The sequence below is a fragment of the Poecilia mexicana genome, unplaced genomic scaffold (genome assembly GCF_051168715.1).
Source record: "Poecilia mexicana isolate PSO_F unplaced genomic scaffold, ASM5116871v1 scaffold_1, whole genome shotgun sequence".
NCBI classification, from domain to species: domain Eukaryota; kingdom Metazoa; phylum Chordata; class Actinopteri; order Cyprinodontiformes; family Poeciliidae; genus Poecilia; species Poecilia mexicana.
Window position 1 is genome coordinate 23,165,503 of NW_028263370.1, and position 22,975 is coordinate 23,188,477.

General features: G+C 41.8%; 1 protein-coding gene across 1 annotated transcript in view; it reads right to left on the reverse strand.

Annotated features, from left to right (window-relative positions):
* The window catches only part of LOC106917023 (sodium/potassium/calcium exchanger 3), a 38,054-nt gene extending 19,045 nt beyond the window's left edge, over positions 1–19,009 (reverse strand). Inside the window, exons 1-2 of the mRNA XM_014985681.2 lie at positions 18,252–19,009; positions 13,273–13,395 (exon numbers count right to left, since the gene is read on the reverse strand). Coding sequence (XP_014841167.2) covers positions 13,273–13,395; positions 18,252–18,438 — 310 coding nt within the window. The 5' untranslated portion in view covers positions 18,439–19,009. The remainder of the gene's footprint in view (positions 1–13,272; positions 13,396–18,251) is intronic.
* Between the last annotated feature and the right edge of the window lie 3,966 nt (positions 19,010–22,975).

Below are 22,975 nucleotides of genomic sequence, written 5' to 3' on the forward strand. Positions count from 1 at the left end.
CTTTTTGTTGTTCTCACATGAAACACACTGAAGTTAATGGTTATTATGTGACAAACTGTTCAGTAGGTATGAAAACGTTTGCAAAGCGCAGTATTCTCTAATTGTTTTCAGCAACAATTACCTTGTTGCTGAAAATGTGCTATATAAATAAAATTACCTTACAACCTCCAGCAACCAGAGCTCGCTTTGCAGCAGAATTCTGTTCTTTAACTGAACCATTTAATCTCAGATTAGACTGATTTTTTAGGAAATAATATGTATTTAAACATGAGCAGGTCAGAATGGAGTGAGTGTTTCCGGGAGGCAGACGGAGAAAGGCTGCTGTCCCCAGAATGAAAAGGGGGTCACTGCAACGCTGCAGCCACAGCTGCCAGGACAAACACTTAGTGATGTTAGGCAATGTAGAACAAGCAGAGGCGAAGCCGAGATGTGGTGCATTATGGATGATGTTTGGAGACCGGAGGAAATACACGATGTCTGTGGATTATTCATGGAAGGAGAAAGGAGAGAGGGAGGGATGGATGAGGCCTTCCAGAGCTAAAGATGCTACTAAAACACGGCAGCTCAGCTGACAATATTCCTTCTGTCTTCCTGCTGACATATCAGAGCGTTTGGAGAGTTTTTTAATTAGTAATTAGTCCAGTTGTGAATGGGGTCACTGTGTTGAAGCTTCAGCTGCTGGTAATGACTCCTGCTGCCTGAAGCAACCAACTCAGAACTCCCTGAAACAAACTCAAACAAGAGCAGCGAGATTGCTTCCTGTTCTCCTCCTTCCTCATGACGCACAATCAGCTGCCGTCAATGTATCAATCAGCAATCAGGCGTCGGTTCACAGGGGAACGCGTTCGCTGCTGCCAGCATCATCCCAGCCTCATTTAGCGGAGCGGCTGTGAGCCACAGAGGACAAGCGCCCAATCAGGATGCAGCATGGCCTCGTCTCTGTTGGATCACTCCTATTCAGCCTCTGACGTCTGCTGCACCTTGGCTTCTGCTTTACGCAGACTCTACAACAGAAAGGAGAGGAACAAAACTGTTCCCATCAGACCGAGGTCAGCGATCTGGCGGAGGTTGCTCAGGTAGCTCAAAGGCTCCCAAAGGCAGCAGGAGTCCAGAAGATTTCCCCTCAGACGACGATGGCTCTGGACTGTTCTGCTCCATGTTGCATGAAGGACCGAGTGGCAGAGCAGGAAGAGGAACTGGACTAGAGATCATGTTCAGACTGCAGAGGGATCAAACCTTCCAGCCTCTCTGGAGATTCACAGCTTCAACTTATTCAAGAAAAATAAAGAGGAAGAGCCTGACTTTGGTTCAGGGTCATGAAGGATAAACAGCAAACAAACAACACAAGTTTTTTCATTTTTGCAAAGAAGTCAAACTGAGCTAAGAACAAAGAAAATAAGACAATCATTCACTAAAGGAAAATTTAAATCTTATATTCACACATGGGCCATAAAAATGAAACTGAAGGAGCTGGAGGGTTAGGATATTCATCCCTCCTAATGTTTTCAACCGCTGCCCAGCCCATCATCTCTGTGATGGCTGATGATGTCATCGCCTCTCGATAAGCGGACGGGAATGTTACGTAACGCCGCCGAGGCTCTGTGTGCTCTGCCGGAGCGCCGAGGGGGAGGGAAACTTTCCGACGCGTGCGTCAAGGATTGAGAGTGAAAGAAAAAAAAAAGAAGTAAATCCTGCACAACTCCACTCTAAGTTATGACATAACGCTTTTTGACTGTTGCCATGGAGATGGACATGTATCACTGGTGTGGGGGGAGCAGAGACGAGTAAGGATGGGGTGTATCTGTGTGTGTGTGTGTTTTCCTTCAACATAAGATAAAACAATAATCATAAAAACAACAGAAAGATAAAGAATGGGATTTAGGAGAACATGATTAAAATGTATTAATATTCACAAACCAAAAATCAGATGTGAAGGACTGAGAAACAAAAGCATCGAGAGATTTGTTATTATTTCTAATTTATTTAGGATCAACAGTGAAGTCAACACTTCAGTTGATGATTATGATAATAATCAAGAATTATTTTATTATTAATCACACTTAAGAGTCTAAAGAATAAAGATGCGGTAATTCTAGTCCACAATGACAACAAGAAACATTTAATCATTTTATGACAAAGGGAATTGAATATTGTTATCAAAAGTGATTAAGTTGAATGGTGAAACGTGGGGGAGGGGCGCTCTGTGGGCGGGGCTTAGCTGGGGAGGAGCTACGGGTAAATGGGTGGAGCTTTGTGAGGTCAAGCGTTTAAATAGTTTTCCTAAATTGGCTGTTTTGCTAGTTCAGGTATTTCAGCTTCTCAAGCCTAATTTTCCTTTGAATATTTAAAAAATAATTATAAATAGGTGAATTTTCAGTGCATATTTTGGAGTTACGCTCCACAGAAAAGCCATGAACAAAAGGAAGTTGACATTTTATTGCCGGTGGTTCAGGAATCCCCTCGGATGTGTTGGAGGAGTTTTGCTGAGGAGCGGGATGTCTGTGGACCCAGACAAACATTTACAAGCCAGACAGAAAGCAGCTGATTGGTGCCGCTGAGTTCTGGCTTGTTAACTATTTGTGAATGTTTTTCTTTCATGGGAAATCCTCGGAGTGATTTAAAATCAAGCTGATGAGGTTCTGTTTGACAGAATTATCCCTGTTTTTGCATTCGTCTCATCGCCCTGCGGAGGACCCACATCAGTGTTGTGTTCAAGACCACCTAACCCGAGACCAAGACAAGACCAAGACCAGAGTGTATCGAGACCGAGACAAGACCAAGACTTTTGGGGTCCGAGACCAAGTCAAGACCAAGACCGAGGGAAGTCGAGACCGAGTCAAGACCAAGACCAGCGGCCCGTGCTACATGACACAATAAAATGTAAAATATGATCGAAATTGCTTCTCAAAATAATCTGAAAGATCCATATTACCATAAAACACCTAGATATTAAATACTTAATACATTTTACCAATATTAAATATTCCATTTATGTGCTAAAAAGTGTGATGGTCTCGTGCCATCCCTAAAAACATAACGCCCTGGGCATTTGCCCATATTGCTCATATAAGAAACCACCACTGTCTGCACCATTAAACATAGCAATTGAGGCAATGCCCTGACGGTAAATAATGCTCAACTATGAACACTGACCAAGGAGCAACAAGCAAGAAGTAACCAAACAGAAGGCGCTCATCGTGACTGTTTTCACTCTCTATCCCAGTACATGAAGCCAGGCAGTCTGACACCATGGCAGACATTACAGCTGCCACTTTGAACAAAAACAATCAAAGAGCAATGTGCATGCTCTGCGTGCTCTTTCGTTCTTGTGTTTTAGTTATTTGTTAATTTAAATATTAACGTACATAATTAAATCAAATAATGATGCAGTGTACACAGAGCATTACAAGAACAAAGAACCGGTGTTCTGTCAGGTCAGATCGTCATACGCTTAGCACGAACTCACGGTGTTCTGTCAGATCAGCATACGTTGTCAGATAGTCGTACGCTTAGCTCAGATATGCATACGCTGTAATTACCATATGATTTTATTTAATCAGCAACATAGAATCATGACGTAGATCATCATACACTTGGTTATTAACAGTTGTATGGCATCCAGCTGCAGCCAGACCTGCTTTAAACACACTTTGAAACCACAACAACGCATGTATATCTACCTAGTTATCATATTATGTCATATTATAAACAATTTAATGACTTATTTTCGTCATAACTTGTTGCGTATATTGACAACTACACTGACGGTCGGACTTAATGCGCATGTGCTGGCATGGTACTCACTGCATGTATGCTATCCTGACAGCGTATGGTAATCTGATAGAACACCAGCAATATCTGTCAGACACGTCATTGCCATAAGATTTCATTTAATCAACAACATAGAATCATGACGTAGATCGTCATACACTTTGTTATTAACAGTTGTATGGCATCCTGACTTAGCGGTTAAGTGAGTTTTACACGGGCGTGTGTTGTAGCTGACTCCAGCAGCAGCCAGACCTGCTTTAAATACACTTTGAAACCATGACAACACATGTATATCTATATAGTTATCATTGAAAACAATTTAATGACTTATGTTCATCATAACTTGCTGCGTATGGTGAACTGACAACTCCTCTGACGGTCGGATTTCTTAATGCTTAATGCATTTATGCTAACCTGACAGCTATCTGATAGAACAACGGCTCTCAGTGAGTGACACTCCAGTCCTATCTAATAAGTAAAGAGCCGTGGAGAAGAATCGACTGTTTCTGAATGTCACCTCACTATATTGCAGACTTTTGGACATAGCGTTGTCCCATATATGCGACAAGTCAGTCAACACCTCCGCACAATAATTCAGCGCAGTGAGTGATAACATTTTTCATCACAATGCTTATGTGTCTCTGTACAGCTAGCTTTGATAACATCATGTTAACGGAGCTTACCTTCTTTGAGCTACTTTTCTAAGTGACGAAAAAAGTTAGACGTTGTCCCCACCGTCTGTGAAAGCGAAGTGCTGCTGAGTTAGCTGTGGCCATCGGATTTCTTACTATTTATGCAGCGCTATTATATTACTGACGATTGGACAAACATTTTCTGCCACAGAGGAAACCACTGCGCATGTCTCAGAGCGCCGCGTGCGAGTAAAAGGTGGGGTGGGGAGGGGGAGGGAGAGTAAAAAGTGGGGAGGAGAGGGGAGAGTAACAGAAACACGTAGTTGCTTGGATTTTAATCGGTGCGTTTTGCATCCACTGAAAACAAAGATGTTAACAAATAAAGTGGACAGAATCCTGCACGTTTAGTGATATTTTCACAGTTGCGGTCTTGACTGGTCTTGAAATAAAATGCCGAGTTCTCAGCGCCCGAGACCGAGACAAGACCGAGACCAAATGCGGTCGAGTCCAAGACGAGACCGAGACCATCAAAAAATGGTCTTAAGACCGGTCTTAAGACCAAGACCAACTTCGAGTACCACAACACTGACCCACATCCATGCAAACATTTTCCAGCGGCTCTAAAACGCACGTGTCTAAATGATGCATAAATATACGCCACAGCTGGCAAGAAAGCTTATTTTATATCCGAAGAGAATACGTTCGCTGAAGCGTGCAGGACAGAAAAAAAGAGAAAAGCAGGACTAATATTGACTTTCCAACAGCTGTGTGCTGAAGCGTCAGGCAGCTGTTGGAAAAACAAATTTATCTCCAAACATCCAGCAGTTTGTGTTTATCAGACCTGTTATCTGCTCTCTCAACCCATTCATCTGGATGGAAATGACGGATTACTCCAACAGCTGCAGAATTTTATGTTTTGCATCCTTCAGCTTGGAGAAAGACAAAAAAGAAAATAGCGATTTAACTTTAATTGAAGAGTGTGGAATGTCTTCTGAAGTTCAGCCATGTTGCTGCCGACCTTTCACCCCTTCCAGAGGAACAGCAGGGGCCGGCGTTAACACACAAAGACACAAAGAAATCATTAAAGCATCTTTTGCCACCGCTGGGGGCCTGTTTACAAGTTTCCCCTCGTGCAATTCCCATGCAAATTCTGAGCGCACATGGACGGCTGGGGGCCTGTTCTGCACATGCTCAGTGGGGCGCTGGGGGCGTGACGATGATGTGGGCTGACACGCCATCGTAGTTACCGTGCTGAGTAATGTGTGACATTTAAGGTCTCCTGCTTTGTTCCCCCTCAGCCTCCTCTTTGCGGCCCGCGGCGTGCATGCAGCGTGCGCTTGTGCAAGGATGGAGCTCCTTTCTGCCCGGTGTGAATGTGACAGATTCCCCTCTGTGTCCTCAGTCATCACGTGTGTGGAGTCTTAGTTTATGAATGCACAGCTGCAGCAGCAGTGAAGTGAAGTGAGAAGATGGATGATGATGGATGGTAAAAATACACTGAGCATTACTTTGCATCCATTTTTACTGAAAGTCCATCTTACTTCTGAACAGAAATCAGATGAAATGACGACGTCCATCCATCATGTTCTGTTTAAAGGGAAGCGGCTGTCAGCTGTGTGGAACCTGATTCCTTAAATTCACTGGTGGCTACACTTCTGCTAATATGCTGATAGCTGAGCTAAGTCTTCGTTTAGCATTTTTGCTAATTTTGAAAATGTTTAGCGAAAATTTAGCACTTAGCAATTAATGTTTAAGATTAGTGTTTTAGAGTTAGCACATCTCATGTTTTAGTTAACGGTGTCCATCATAACGAGTATGTTTCATCAGCAGCTTGTATGAGTCGGTGGTTTTGTTTTCTGATCTCATCAGAGGCTTCTTCCACCATGAAGCCAGAAAACCGGATGTCTGAAGATGATCATTCAAAACAAACAATTCCTCAGGGATAAACTTGTAAAGTTATTTGCGTCTTCACAGAAAACAGCAGAGCTTTCCACCTCAGAGAGCATCAGAGCGTGTTTTGTTAGAAGCTGTTTCCGTGGCAACCGCATCCAGCATCTATGCTGCATTTCTCAACACACAACAACCAGATCAGTCGGTGCGGCGGAGCTCACGTGGCAGAGTCCGGGCAAGACCCCGGCCTCTCGGCGTAACGGCGGTGAGTCACCGGTAAACCATGGCAACGCAGGCGGTGCAGCCTCCTCTGGAGCGCCGCAGCCTGGCTGTGGACAGAGCTCACCTCCTGGTGACTCATCTCTAGACGAAGTGACTGCAGCGTTCACATGAGGCGGAGCAGAGAGGTGATCTAAACTCAGTTAAGTGATGAGACGCATCAATGAAGGCCGTGAGGTACTTCCACACGCAGTGTGTGAAACATGGTGAGTCATCAGAGACTATAAATAAACGCTTTGGAAGAAACTGCAGGATCTGGATATGAGCTAAAAGAGAACTTCAGTCATGTACGGGGTTGTTGGCTTTTTTACAGTAACACATTAATCTCATGTTGCAATGACCTCAGCAGGACGCCGCTCAGCTTTGAAATGAAAATTCTGACACATCTGCAGAGTTGTGGTAAAAGGACGCAGCGCTGCGCCTGACGGCCGCCGCTGGCGAGGCTCCAGCTCAGATGTCACCGTCCACAACAACGATGGGGATTTTCTCTCCAATTTAAACTTTCGCTTCCAACAACTTTCACTTCTTCAAAAAAATCTGGGTTTCTTCTTGGACTTTGGCTACTTTGCATGTTGTCAGTGCAGGCTTTGAATTGGACCATGACCAAATATTCTGCAGTTTGTGCCTGAAATGAATAAGGAAAGGAGACAGTCCTACTCTGTCTGCAGGAGAGGAAATGAAAAGTCTGACAGAACCTGAGAGACGACATCCTGCTGCTGATCATCTGCTGCACTTCGTCCTGCAAAGTGGAAGAAAAACTTACCAATTAAACATTTTCATTCAGTCACAATGAGTGAATAAATACTTCTGCTGAACCACCTTTAGCTTAAAGGCAAAGATATCTGCTACAAATTTATACATTATTATTTATTATGATCTTAATATTATAAAATTCTATATTTTTCCAGTTAATCTGAATCTGTCTGTGGGCAATTAGTGTTAGCAACAAACTGTATGCTGTTCAAGCAAGCAGCACTCACCAGAAAAGATAAAAAATGTTTAAATATTTGGACACTGCAGGATGAGGCATAATAACAGTGGTTATGTTCATATTGCACTTGTGAACTTTTCAGCTTATGGTTCTATTCATGCAAAAATCATCATAATCCTCTGAAAATGCATCAGACCAAAGAGTGAAAGAGTAAATAAATGTATTAAAGCATCTTCAAAAAGCCTGGGGAAATATTATAAAAACATTTTAAAAGATTATAGCATACTGCATGAAGGGAACATATAAATAAACACATAATTAGATTAAAAATGCAGAACTGTACATCATCGAGATGAATAACTTCACATTTAATGGGCTTCTGCATAATTAAGGTGTTTTTTACTTGCTTATTTTATTTATATGACCAATTATGTAAATTCAAACAACTTTATTACAGCCAATAGCTACTTTCCTTACTGAGTAGATGGTAGCAGATCTCTCAGCTGAGCCCATTTGACTAATGTCTGCAGCTGGTGAAACACCACTGAATATACCTGCTGCTTTATAATATCGATAACCAGCTGAGATCATAACGCTTCCCAACACATCTGGCTTTACTCCCAGTTTAAATTAGTGACTATCCTCGGAGGGACTCTACAGTAAGATGCTGCATTTTAAGGTAAAAACAACTCATGGGATCACATTGATTATAGGACTTGGTTTTGCTCCTAGAATTCATCTGTTTACAAAAACAGCATTAAAATCAGTTAGTCAGGCAGTTAATGACATTTTGGAACCATTTCTAACAGCATTGTGATTTAAAGGTTATTGTTTCAAATGCAGAGTCAGTCTGGATGGAGCTTGTTGATGTCAGTGCTGCTGTAAGTAGTTTATAACCGTGGAGAAACACTGGAAGCCTGCGTGTCCTCTGAGGCTCCTGGGACTGCAGCAGTAACAGGACGACGCCTGCTGAACTCAGGAAAGTCTCGGCATCTCGCAGGCGCAGCAGCGGGATAAATCTTTAAAGGCATGTCGAGTCCCTTCTGCTGCTGGTAAACAATCTGAGCTCCATAATTCAGGGGGGAAAACCTCCTGTGTTGTGTTTCACAAACTTTGCTGCTTCTGTTAAATTTTTGGATTGTTGTGCAGTGATGAGATGAATGTTAAATCAATGCAAAGAGATTTATGGGTTTAAAATACTTTCTTTCAGACAGCATGGCCAGATTGTTGGCACAAGTGAAGCTGGGAAGAAATCACAACATCAATCTAATTAGATGTGATTTAATTTGTTGTCTTGTTTTCAAAAGCTCCTCCTGACAAATCATCACTGAATTAACAAGGCCAGAGGTCCCAGTTTCTACTGAACTATAATCTTTGAGCTTAAGTATGACAATTATTATTCATTAATAATAAACAGTAATAATAGTAATAATAATGCACTTTATTTAAAATAGTCTTTCACTGTAAGGTAAAACCCCCCCAATGTATACCATAAGTAACAACTGAAACAGGACGTTCAGTCTGCAGTGAAAAGTCAGATCTGAGTTGTTTTCGGCTGCTGTCTGGACATAACTTCACTGATTCCTCTGTGCGTCTCTGATGGAATATTTTTCCTCATAAATTAATATATTTGCCAACAGAAATCTTTGAAACTTGTTGTACCACAGAGATATTAAAAAAAACAACAACTGCATGTTAAAGGAAAAGCCTTTGGTCCTGCCTGCCTGTACACCCCCGAGCGAAAAACCGGAGGAAAATGAAAAGAAAAGCAGTGAGAAACAGACAAAACGTCACCGTGGATTAATGTTGTACAGCAGCTAAAACAAGCCCAGAACCAGCAGGAGCTGTAGAGGGAAGGTTCTGACTCGGCTCGGCTAATTGCAGTGATGGATTGGTCCAGTTCCCCTGAGCTCCAAGCTCCTGATCCTGCAATAACAAAACAGGATGACTTTGCCAAGCTGCACGTTTGGCAGATATGAAGGGACTTTGCCATCATCAGTAGCAGCAGCCCAGTGATGTCACTGCAACACCAAAGCACCGATTCCTCAGAGGAAGCCGGTCCAAACTGCTCTGTGGGCCAGCTTAAGGTTTGATTGATGACGGGCTGACGGTGAGACCTCGTCCTTCTTTTAAGATCTGATTAACTGATTAATTCATCAAACTCGCTCGCTGCAGACACATGAGGAAGAGCTGGGAGGAAATCCACGTGAAGCGAGGCGAGCACGCCGACGCGCTCTGCGACTCGCTGCAGAACCCGGCAGCTCCCTCGCATTAATCAATACTGCTCCAAAACCTTCAGCCAAAAACCGCAGGCGCTCCAACACACACCACATTCCTCACAGGGAAGCCCCGATTAAGTCACTGCAGCTCGCTTTTAATAACAGAGGAGGAGGAAAACACCCCTGGAGAGAGCAGTCACATGGAAGGAGGAAGAGGAGGGGAAACGGAGGGCTGCCGAAGCACAGGCCGGCTCACCGCCGAGCGTTTACATGGGAGTCCTACCACGGCTGATAAAAAGAGGAAAAATGGGAATACATTTCTGTCAAGAACTCTGAGATGTCTTGGGATTAATCTCTAATTTTGACATTTGGAAATGTTTTGAGTCACAAAAGTCAAAAATTTCTGACTTTTGTGACTCAGAAAGTTTTGTTCTTGAAAATTTCTGATATTAATCTCAAAATTTCAGATTTTTTTCTAACAGATTTTTAACTTTTTGAACTCGGAAATGTCCTTTTTTATTTCTAAGATTAATATCAAAAGAAGTTTTTTTCTAGTAAAAATATGACTTGGAAATTTCCTTTTTTTTCAAATGAGATTTTTTGGCAAAAATGTCCAACTTTTTTCTATCTACAATGGCCGGATTTTGCCGTATAAAACTCTACAGTGATATTTACAGCTGATGGAAACTACAGATCACTTTTGTCATCCTTTGATGGAGAAACATTATGCTTCTGAGACAAATCTGGGCTCAGAAGTGCTAAAATGAACAACTCTTCATTAATTAACATTAACAAAAGCTCATAAATTTCACTTCACTAGCAGAAAAAGGCAACTCCCAGACAAATTCCCAGAAACAACTGTTCTTTTTTCCATCTTGACTGATAAATGGCGCGGTGATGAGGAGGAGAAGACAATAAACAAGGGCCTGAAATCAACAGAAGCAGCGGGGCTCTCCTGATCAAACTCATGGAGGCGTTTTGGAGAGGAGAAAAATTAGCGAGCAGCTCTTCCTTCCCCTCTGCTTCCCAGCTCTCGATCAGCAGGTTTCTGATTTCAGGCGACAATCAGCTGGAAGCGAAGAGTTCGCATCATCAGCTAGCACGCTCAGGAAATACATATGAAGCACCTACATGATCAGATGTTTGATCAGACAATCACTTTGTCAGTAAAGAATAAAAACAAGATCAGAAGCAGTTGGCCTGCAGTGGATGATAAGATAAAAACAGTAAAGTACAAGGCACCTGGGATTCAAATAGTTCACTTTAAAAATACTTTTTTGATTTGAAAGGTGAAATGAAAAAATGATTTGCGGGTGTTTAGGACCACCACCACTCACAAATTGCTAAAATACTTGAAATTCTGTCTAAAAATATCCATTTTAATCATTCAAACACCAAATATACTTTAATAAACATAAATTCACCCAGTGGAAACTGTAAACAGAAGCTAACATCTACAGTCCTTCTTAGCGCCACTCTTTGGGGTTCAGCCAATCAGCACCAAGGAAACCAAATTCTCATTTTCTTTTAGTTAACTTAGATATGCTCTAAGAGGCAGATTTTCTGTGAGTAATTTATATAATAATGTAGGACTGAAATGATTGATCATGATTAATAACTAATGAAATAATTGTTATCTACTTTAGTTATCAATTAATCGTTAACTGGAGGATCCAGATTCAAAACAGGACATTTACTTAAAAAACCCACTCAGATCAGTAATTGTACAAAATGTACAAAACATATATATATAGAAGTTAAGGTGAAAAAAGTCACTCCTTGCTACTTCTGTGTGATTTTTGATGGAAACTAGAAGTCAGGTGACACTAATCAGGAGTATCGATCAGGGTGAGTGTCTCTATGGAAACAGGACTTCAGTCTTTTTGCAGCTTTAGGGCAGCAACAGGAGGGACGACTGAAGGGAAGCAGCAACTGCTGTCCATCAATCTGTGAAGGGTTTCCGGCTGCCTGCAAATAATTTGAAATCCATCGTTCTGCTGAGACAGCAGTTATTAACTAGAGGACGACGTTTAAGACAGCTGCCAGTCTTCCCAGTAAAAACATCCCACCAAACAAACCCACAGTGTCGACATTATGATGCTTGTTTTACCTTTTTCTCCTTCAATCATTGGTTTTTAAATATCTCCTTAACTTTCTCTTAATTATCAGGTGAAGGATGACAATTACCCCCAAACAGGTGTTTCTCCGTCCCAAGAGGACGGCCCACCAAAGCAGGACAGGACTCTGAGCAAATGGAGGTTATTGAGCAGGAGCGGCGCTGTCCTCAGGAGGGAAGCGCGGGTTAAAGCCGCCGGGTCGGCCGCTTTAAATTTAGCAGCAAGAGGAGGAAAGGAGCAGCTCCTGCGTGATCAGCAAGGGAGAAGGGTAGGGTGAACTTTGACCCCTGCTCCGTTTATAGATGAGGCAGGTAACCTTGGGAAAGTGAGACGGGAGGTTGATGATTTTGCGACACAAACTCTTGAGAGAGAGGTGACCGATCCTCTCCTTCAAATACGTATTTATAAGTTCACACATCAAAAACCTGTTTTAGTTTTACAAAAGCATTCACACCGCTAAAACGTTTTATTTTTCATTTTGTCACAACCTGAAACTTCTGGGATGTTTTGTTGGTGTTTTATGTGACATTGCAACACATAGTTAGCATCGCTTCACTGAAACCAGCAGACTGGAGGGAGAGGAGAACATTTCTGTCTCCAAACAGTTACTCTGGTCAGTGTAACTGAGTAAATGTAACTCATTACTGCTCAACTGTTAAGGATTAAACAACAGGGTTGTTAATGCTTAACAACCGACAAAGTGCCTATAGTTCCTGTTTATTCACAACCAATCAGATCAATCAGAAGAGTTGATCAAAATATTCCAGCGAGAGCGAGATTTTTATAAAAGGAAATGCAAACGATCAGAGATTTGTAAATACATTTGGTGTTATGATTCAAACAGATGATTTAAATAAAAGTACATTCATGTGTTAGAACAGTCTAGTCAAAGTTCAAATGTAGATTCATTTGAACTACATTCAATTCTTCTGTAGGAAGAATTAAAAATTTTCGGTATCAGAATGTCCGAATCGGATCCGACACTTTGGCAAGTCTTAAATTAAATGTCTTCAATCATGAATTATTATTATTCTTCCACTTCAGAACCATACACTACTTTGAGTTTCCTGCACACCTGAAATCCTTTTGCAACACTTCAAAGTTAGACGATACGTCACTGCAGCGTCGGTGTGGAAACATGAAGGGAGGAAGAAGGTGAGATGGAGACAGTCAGTAGAAGGTGAGAATAATCCCAGTGATGAGCAGGGGACTGTGGAAAACCACAGCGGCAGCAGCATGAGCGTCACCGCCTGCTGGAAATCATATGACCGTCCAAACTAGGTTAGTCCACATTAGGGGAACCGAAGACGGGAGAAACAGAGAGAATGATTTGTTTCCCACTTTTCGCTTTTCTTATTTTAGCCTCCTCTCTCTATTCTGGAGCAAAGGAAAGCGGAGAACACTTGTGTCCTCTTTCTTTCATCCCGCCTTACCTGGAGCGGTGCAGTTCTTCTGCTCTTCATCAATCTCCTCTTCCTCCAGGCTGCTGTTGGACATCTCCTGCAGCAGCTTCCGTCCAACGCGTCTCTCCTGGCCCTCAGCCGAGGCGGGAAAATCTGGAGGACGACATTTTTAAACATTTAATTTCACATAAAGTTCATAACACTTTGAGTTGAAAGTCTGAATGCACGACTTCAGGGGTGACATAATGTGTGATTTCTATCTATAACTGCAGGACAGAGAAGAAGATGGGAGGCAGTGCAGAGACTCGCCTGCAGTAATGCAGCAAGTTCTGGTCGTCAGATATGGACCAGAACTTCTGGACCAGAACTTCTGTGGTATTTCTGTGTCTGCTCTGGCTTCTTCTTGGTAAAACCAAGCTGTCAGCATAATCAACATAAGTATCGCTACAGAAAGAGAAGCCTGAGGTTTCCTTCTGGATTAACTTCTTCATTACCATTTTGTCTGTGCAGGTGTTTAAATCCTGTTTCAAGAGTCTAATATAGTGGTTTTAAAGACCCGTTTTCATGATATCTAACATTTGTTTGATGAAATGTTTAAGAATAACAAAATCTGAAGAAATGTGCTGAAGGAAAATCACTTTTCCACACCACTTTGCTTTCCTCCCAAGCAGACAGATGATGTTGTTTTGACTCCTGGAGATTTTTTAGAAGGTTTCTTGGCTTTTTTCTCTCATTATTAGTCAGAACTGTTGATCTAAACTCATTTCAGAGACGCTCTGGTTGATTGAGAGGAAAATATGATGGATGCCTTGAGGCTTCTGTGTCTGTTTGGGAAGTGGGTTGGTGGAATGCTTCGGGTTTATCTGACCTGCTAATTCACTCACTAAACGGGGAAATTCACGATTTTCCAAAACAAAATCCTCCTGGGAGGGGAGTGGAGCAACAGCACAGCCCACAAAGTGCGGCTCCCACTGTGGCTACATCTGCACATTCTTCCAGAAAGCAGCAGCTCCACAGAATTCGTTTCATCCTTCAGGGAGCCCGGCAGGAGCGCGCTGCCCTTTTCCACCCTGCCAACCACCGACCCGACCCAAAGCAGGGACTCAGATGGAATGAAGGAGCCGCTCAACGAGCCTGGGGGGACGAGTGAACTCCTCACCTATCTTTACCTCCACCGCAGCAAACGCAGCAGAGGCCGCCGCTCAGCTGCTCCGCCCTCCTCCTATCTGTCCCGACCTTCTGCACGGAGCGACGAAGAGGAGTGGGAATGATTAGAGTGGTTCGGTGAGGAGTGCTGCGCTCCCGCATGACTTTATTATTTGCATCATAAATATTAAACTCATATTCCTATAAGCTGGTTAACAAAGCGCATCGGGTTTGTTGGAAATGTGTGCAGAGCTAATACGCTTAGAATCACAGCCAGAGGAGCCAGACGTGACATCAATGTTACATTTTTGTGCTTCTCTGTGTCACTGAAGGACAATTTAAACAATTCCTCAAGTTTTAAACTAATTTATAAGCAAATGTAAGGAATTTATTGGAAGAGTCCATGTTACCAGATCCTACTTCATAACTTCTGCAGTTTACTGTGACCAGCTGGATATGGACTCCTGGACCAAACCCTGTTAAAGACCAATCAGTTCACCAGAGGTCAGACAGTTTCTCCTCAGTCTGCTCTGACTGGGGATCAGGCAGGTCAAATACTGAAAAATCTGGATTTTCAAGACATTTTCCATTAAATGCACCCAAACTGTGGAACATCCACAGACCAGGAGTTTGCTCTTTGCTCAGATAAATGTTTTGGTTCAGACTAGACTTAATGACGCCATCAAAAAAAACCCTGCTGTAATCTATTTTTCCTGTCAGTTTTTAAAATTATTTAATTTTCATTCAGTTTAATTAATATTCAACAAGCTGAACAAAGAATCCACTTCAAGCTGATGAATCCATGTAACTTTTCCTCAATGGTGACGACAACCACTGGCCGTGGCCCCAACAGTATGAACTATGAAATTAAACTTAAATGCTGAACGGTTCATCTTCTGCAGCCTGAACACAACTTCCTCCTCCTGACCACATGAACCTGAATCTCAGAGATTTGATGTGGAGGCCAAGTCTGTGCTCTTCTGCCAAAGTTTTGAAATCAGGGAACATTTCTCCAGTTGAAGTGATTAGAAATCTTTCTGAACGAGAGTTTTCCTGATCAAGCAATCCCTCCATATCGCTTCACCACGAGGAAATCCCCTGGCAGGAGCTCCTTTTGAAGCAGACCTGCTCCAAAGCTTCCATACTCAGAGACACTACTCTCATGATTGGGTTAGTTTCTCTGCAAAGTGACAGATGGTCTTCAGATTTTTCCATCACCGTTTAAAACAAACCGGTCAAAGATGGAAAATATTTGGTTACTACCACTTCCTGTTTAGGAGATCTGGTTCGATAATTAAATGAGAATAATCCTGGAATTCCTTCATTTTTTGTTCTGTTTAAAACTACCATCTCTTCCATAATTAAACCTGCAGCACAACGTTTTTCACTTTCTCAGTCTTTAAAAAAGTTGGAGAAGCAGCACTCAGGTCTTCTGCACCACAATTCTGGAACAAACCGCAAGAAAACTGCAAATATGCTGAAAAACTGAGACCCTTTAAATCAAGACTAAAACCCTACCAGCTTTTACATTTTATGTTTATTTGCTTGATAACTTTGAAATATTTGCTGCTTGTTCCACAGCTGATTTTTATGCTGTGAAGCACATTGAACTCCTTTGTTGATGAAATGTGAAACACAAATAAACTTGACTCAGTCAAAATCAGAACCAACTCTTCAAAAGTTATGATCAGTCCAGAAAACCTCGAGCGGTGCGTCTCCACAGAGTTTTCTGACCACAGGTCCAAAACCTCAATGTTCTTTGGATGATTTAGTTCATTGCGAAAAACACACAGATCAACACCAAACTCCTCCTGGATTTTTGAGAAAAGTAGGATGAGAAGTAACCTCACACACATCGCTTCCTCTGCGGATGCCCCAAACATTCAGGATTCATCAGTGGAAATGACAGAAGTTTTTCTGCTGCTCGTCTTCATTTCCGTCCATTTTTGAGTTTTTTTTGACAATATTTCATGTCCCAAATGCTTCACCTCATTCTGCACTCAGATGATGAGCAAGCTCTGCACTGGCGGCAACATGATTCTGCTGGAAAATCTCTAAACAAGACGATCCAGGAGTTCACAGGAAAGCCTTAGACATCCTGAAACCTTCTGCTCTGCAGCTGAACTTCTCAACTTTAAATTCTTAATAATCCAGAAATCAACAACAAAAACAAGCCAATAAAGCAATAATTTAACATTAATGCCATCAGCCTGCATTGCAATCCAATAATAATGAGTCACTGCAGAAACTTGCGGCCATAAAGCTGGACTCACTGATGAACATAAATCACAACTATTCTGCTGTCCCGACCATCAGAAGTGCTAAACTGATCTGACGCGAGCCGCCGCCGACTCACACGTCCAGTTTGGAGTTCAGAGGAAAACCGAGACGATGGAGACGATCTGGACAACAAGGCGTCGTTAACGTCAGGTGTGTGTGTGATCAGTTTGCAGGAACCAATCAGGTTGCAGAGTGTGTGCACCCCGGGGTTCATCTGGCCTGATTTCACAGCTCTGCAGGTAAAACACCTGAATAAAAAACCATCAATACAGAAATGTGGGTCTGTGCAGAAAACTAAGTTCTGTTCAGAGAATGAACTGGACTGGGCTGGTTTCGCATGAATTAATGCGTCCATCCAGTGTGACAGGAGGAATCCAGCATGTCGCTCCGCTGAGGCAGGCGGGTGATGTAACAACTTCTTGTCGGGTTCAGGTGAGTTTGCAGAGATTCGTTGGTCATAAAAGCAGGTACGGTCCATTTGGCATGTGGACCTGTAAAAAGTCCTGCTGGAAAATAAAATTAGCATCTCCATAAAGTCTGCCAGCAGAGGGAAGCTGTAAATGCTGTAAAATGTCCTGGTTGACCAGTTCTGGTTCTCCTTAGCTAAGATGCCTCTAGCGTTGTCTCTGGTGCATTAGTGGCTCAGCTCAAGGACTCTGGAGGGTCTAGTCCAAGTCGCTGACATGTCTGTGAGGTCGAACCTCGAGCTCTGACTCCAGTCCATCTCTGGTAAATCTCTCTCAAACTCTTAATAACATCTTTGCTTTACTACCCATTCTACACTCTGGTTATCCATCATGATTGTGCATCTCCACAGCTTTTCCTTCCATTAAACTTTCCATACATGTGCTTGGATAAGCCCTTCTGGGACCAACTTGGTTCTTCTTGTGACTTCCTCTCCCTGTGCAGGGTGTTACTGACCTGTCTTGATTGTGTAGAACGTGTGTGTCAAACTCAAGGTTTGGGGGCCAGATCTGGCCCGCCATGTGACTCTAAAGGGCCACATAGATACAACCTTCAAGGTAAACAGCGTTTAGCTTGAAGCTGATTTTTTTTCAGTATTGTGTCAAATTACATCAACGTGAAAATATTTTCAAAATGATTAAATATTAAGATGTTTTCACTGAATGCAGAGTGAGCTAATATTCATATTGTTTTTTTCTTTGCTGATGGGTTTTATCAGTATTTTCTGTCACAATTGGCTCTTTGAGGATATTTATAATCTGGATGGCTCAAAATGAAAATGAGTTTGACGTCCCTGCTGTAAAACATAACATTTCTATGTTAAAGGGTATTTTCTTTTAGCAGTATATAAAATTCTAGTTTTGGGTTTTATTAGCTCTATGCCATAACCATTTAAATAAACTGAAAAAAACGCTTTATTCATTTGTTTATCTCTTTGCATTTTTATTTTTAGACTATTTATTTCCTCATCTGACAACAAGCTGTTTCTTATTCGGAGATCCATGAAGTTTGTTCTCTTTTTAAAAACACAGATAGAAAATAAATCATTCGGGGTTTTAACATGAAGGGGGAAGAGACGCTGAAAGGACACAGTGTAACAATCAATCTTCAGTTCTCACCTGGATTTTCCTTGAAGTATGACAAGCCCTTCGCTGCCAGCAGGAATCCTCCGAACAAGCAGATCTGGATCAAAACCAGCTCCTTTCGCCTTTTCCGTCTCGCCTTCACCCTCCTCCGGTTCGGCGTCGCTCCATCCCGGCGCCGGATACCCGGCAGAGACATCTCCTGTTCGGCTGCCTCATCCATACGGATCCCTCCACCCCTTCTTCCTGCCTCCTGAATCCGCCACAGAACCAGAGCAGGGATGAAGCAGGAGCTCCGGTAATTCCAGGGAAGCAGCTTTCTGCCCCCCGAAGTGAAGGAGAGGGGGGTAAAAAGTTGTGGAGTGATACCGGGGAGGTTCTGTGAGGCAAAGCGGGCCGAACCGAACTGAGCTCCTGCTTTAGAGAGCCGGGTTGTCTCCTAATGTCATGTTAGAATCTGGTTTCCGAGGCGGTGAGGCTGCGGGCAGCTGCGGGAGCGCTCCATGGATGCGTGTCTGCTGCTGAGAAACAGAGGAGAGGGAGAGGTGCGGGGAGCGCGCACTCTCACAGTCACGCAATAATCTGGAGGCTGAGCACTGCTGGCAAAAAATAAATACATAAATAATAAAGCTCACAGGCCGGCCGCTGTCTGTCTCTCTCAACCTTCCGCACCTTTACATGTGTTTTAGGTTTTCTTTCCAGAGGCGTTCCTAGGATTCACTGGGGCCCAACCCAGAAATGAACTCACTGACATTAAAACCAGTGAGAAGCACTGAAGGAATGTTCCAACACATGTAATTCGGTACACATGCAGACCAATGATGGGCATGTAAATAATTTGATTTCCTACTTTACAAGTATTAGCAAAGGTCAATATTCACTTCTGTTCATTATATAACAGCAATTAACAAATCTCATTTTCTAAGATGACTCAGAAGGGATGACAAAATGCAAAAGCCACAAAACAAAAGCAACCACAACAGAAGTTATGCTAAAATGGACGTGATGGTAAAACACAACTTATGCTAAACTTGCTAGCTTAACTTCCGTTTTCAGTTTTTTTTTATTTCCGTTTTTCTTGTAATAAACTTCTGCAAACTTCCGTTTTAGCATTTTGCTAAAACAGAAGTACTGCAAAAACCAGAAGTTCTGCTTTAGCATAACTTCCATTGTAGCATAATTTTGTTTTTGTAATAATTCTGTTTTAGCATCATTTAATTTTATGCTAACATGGAATTAATGATAAGCTTGCTAACATCTGTTTTAACATAACTTTTGGTTTAGCATTGTGTTGAAACAAAAGTTACATTAAAATTAAGTTTGGGTATTACAAATTTCCCTTTTAGCATAAATTCCAGTTTGGTATAAACTGTGTTTTGGACTTTGGTGTTGAAACAAACATCTCTGTGTTATAAGTCATTCCTTTCCTCTAACAACTGACTGAATGATTGCAAATGTTCTCCATGGCTGAAGTCTTCTGGCAGCATTCTCTAAGGGCAGAGAAATAAATCATCATTAGCATCAGCTAGTGGCTAAAACCTTAAGACAATGCAGATAAAAATTGTTGTTTTGCAAAGTTGCCATGAATCCATGGGAGGTAGCCTAATATAATCTATGAGGAAATTTAACTGAACCCATATCATCTCATTACTGGGACATTAGCCCAGCGTAATGACCCAGAATTAATCAACAAAGATGCTGAGGCTTTAAAGAAGCCATTTGCTAACATTAACACATTGTAACCGTAAGCAAACCGTTCTGGTTTGTCAGTATTTAAAACTGAGTTCTAAATCCAGAGGTATTATAAACTAAACTTAAACCTACAGATTTTCTGTTGCCGCTTTGATCAGGATACGTTTGTTTGACATTTACAGTTGTGTGAAGTTTACTTGCATGTGGCTGTAGAGCCTTTGTGCAGGTTTTCCCCTGTGGTTCTGACAGTTGCTGGAGGAATACAGATAAACTGACCCAGTTGTGAGGAACTGTGACGAAGAAAACTTTATCCTGCAGTTCAATAACCAGAGGTTTGCTGGTGCTGGAGGAGAAATAAGAGAACTTTCCAGAAAGAATCACCTCAACAACTTATTGTTACAAAACTTCAGTAAATAAAGATATAATTGACTAACAGGAAAATAAAGAAGAGATTAACAGCTTATCTTGTGATCAAAGCCAGCGGTGAGGAAGAGTCTCATCTCATCTGGAAATCCTCTGAACATCTTTGTTGTTGAAAGTTTCAGCTTTTCATGGGTTTCGTAGACAGATTCCCAGTCGTTTCTGCCATTCACCCGGATTTGTGGCGGTGCATCAGGAGCCGCCTTTCTGCCGTTTTCTTCACATCTTTCTGATTGTTCGCTATGTGTAGCTAATTCCAGTTAGAGCTCTTCCTAAAGCCACTTCATGTTGGTGTGCCTCAGGGTTCTGTTTCAGAGCTCTTATTATTCTTGGTTTAAAAAATAGAATACAACAAAAAACACCTTGAGAAAAAAATGTCTATTCAACCAAAACCTGACATTTTAATGTTTCTGCTGGTGTTGCTCATCCATTTCTGCTCTGTTTTAATTTTTCATATTTTGTAAATTGTCTTTTTAATGCCCAAATATACATATATACTTTAAAGTCATCCTTTGCAAGTGGCAAATCCCTTGGACCTGAGTATGATATTTCTGATAAGTGCATATTATATTTTATGTTATGTTGTTTATATTTATCACTGTTTAATGTGTGAACCTGAAAACCTTGATGCTGCTGTTACACTGTGGGACTATAAAGGATATTTTTATTCTTTTCTAAAGGTCAAAGAACCAGGACTCTGGAACGACCTCCCCTCTAGTGTGACGTCAGTGGATTAGTAAAGTTAAAACTCAACTTTTTATAATTTTTTTTTAAGTAATCATTTGATGAACTTATGTTTAATGTTTTTTTATGTACAGCACTTTGTGAATCCTGACTTATTCTGACTGGTTGAGGTAAAATGCATCTCTAAGACAATGAAAAAAATCCTCCTGGAGGTTTCATTTAAACAGCAGAATGGAAAAAGTGGTGGAGCTGCTAGCAGCTGGTGTCATTGTGTTTTATTAACCCTTTAAAGGCAGAAATCCCAGAACCCTACCCAACGACAGGCCCACGGAGCCGCCGTGAAACCAACCCTCACTGCAGTTTGTTCAGACAGGGCATGAATTCCCAAACTCCCAAACACACACACACACACACACACAACAAGAGAAAAAAACACTAAGGAGAAGGAGGAGGAGGGGGAAACAAATTAAATCCAGTTAAATTGTTTTTCCATAGCCAGTGGGCTTGGCACAGGCCTCTCACACAGACATGCAGGAGATGCAAGATAAACAGAGCAGCCTGAGATGCAAGAAAATCCCAGGAATTTCAGCCACTTTTCCTGTTTCATAAAAAAGTCCCAAACTTCCAAGCAGAAGACAAATTTGTGTCCACGGCCGCTCTGATTGATCGCATCCTTCTGGGATGTTTGCCGCATCGGTAACCCTCCTCTGGCACCGGCTTCACTGCGGAGGAGAAGCTGCAGCCTGCGCGCAGGCAGACGTATCTGGGCCACCGTCTTCTCCGGGTCCGGGCCGCTCCTCACCTCAGCATGGAGAAACCTCAGCTCGGCACCACAGGAGAGAATCGGGAAGAGGGTGAGGGATACAGCACGCTTGGCTTGGCCAGGAATAGCTTCCTGAGGTAAAAAAGAGCAAAGCTAATGTTAGGCCAGGACAGAGCAGCCAGCTGCTTCTGAGCGGAAATAAGGACAAGCTTTCCTGCACTTGCATGAGGCAGCTGCAGAAGTATTCACACCATTTTAACTTCTGTATTGGCAGCTTTTTGGAGTGTTTCTACCAGGTTTGCATGTTTAGATTCAGGTTATTTTTATAAAATAACCTGAATTATTTTATTTCCCTTTGGAATCTATAAAGTATTTTGAAATTTGAATTTTTGAACTGATTCTCAGTCAGGTTGCTGGTTGAGCATCTGTCAATGTCCGTTTTCAAGTATTTCCACAGATTATTCATCAGATTTATGTTTGGACTTTGACTAGGCCATTCCAACATGTGAATATTCTTTGACGCAATAGTTTTTAAAGAGACAGAAGCCCAATTCAGAGGGATTAAAAGAGGAGGTAAAATTTATTTTGAGTCATATTTGACAGATATAGCATTTTTATAACAACTGAAATTGACATAGTCACTTGGTTAAGTTATAAATGGCCATATGTGACTTTAAAACACATAATCCTGGCCCTTTAAAGTCACTGTTAGTTTTGGGTTGATGTGGATGACTTTGTTTTTGGGTCTGATGAGCCATTTTTGAATATCAAACTAAGGAAAGGATCACCGACTTCAGGAAATCAACAGCAGCAGCAAACAGCTTCCACTGAACTGGTGGATAATTATAAATATTTGGAGATTTTTCTTCATAACATTTTCTCCTTTAAGTCACAATTTGGGTTCAACAAAAAGGTCCAAAATGGGCTGGAAACTGAGTTTTTAACGTCTCATCTGAGTTCATGACTTAAAAAAGTTTTATTGAATCCGTTTTAAAGTTTTGTATTATTGCGTGGTATGATTATCTGTCTCTAAAAGCATGCTGGGTAATAAAGTGGCTGGTAGGAAGGACTCCAGTCCAGCCTGTGACTTTTACAACAGAGGTAAACTGTTGTGCTTAGATTAGGGCTGCAGCTGGTGACTACTTTAGTAATCGATTACTCTATCAAATATTCTCAATTAATCGAAAATAAAACATTTGGC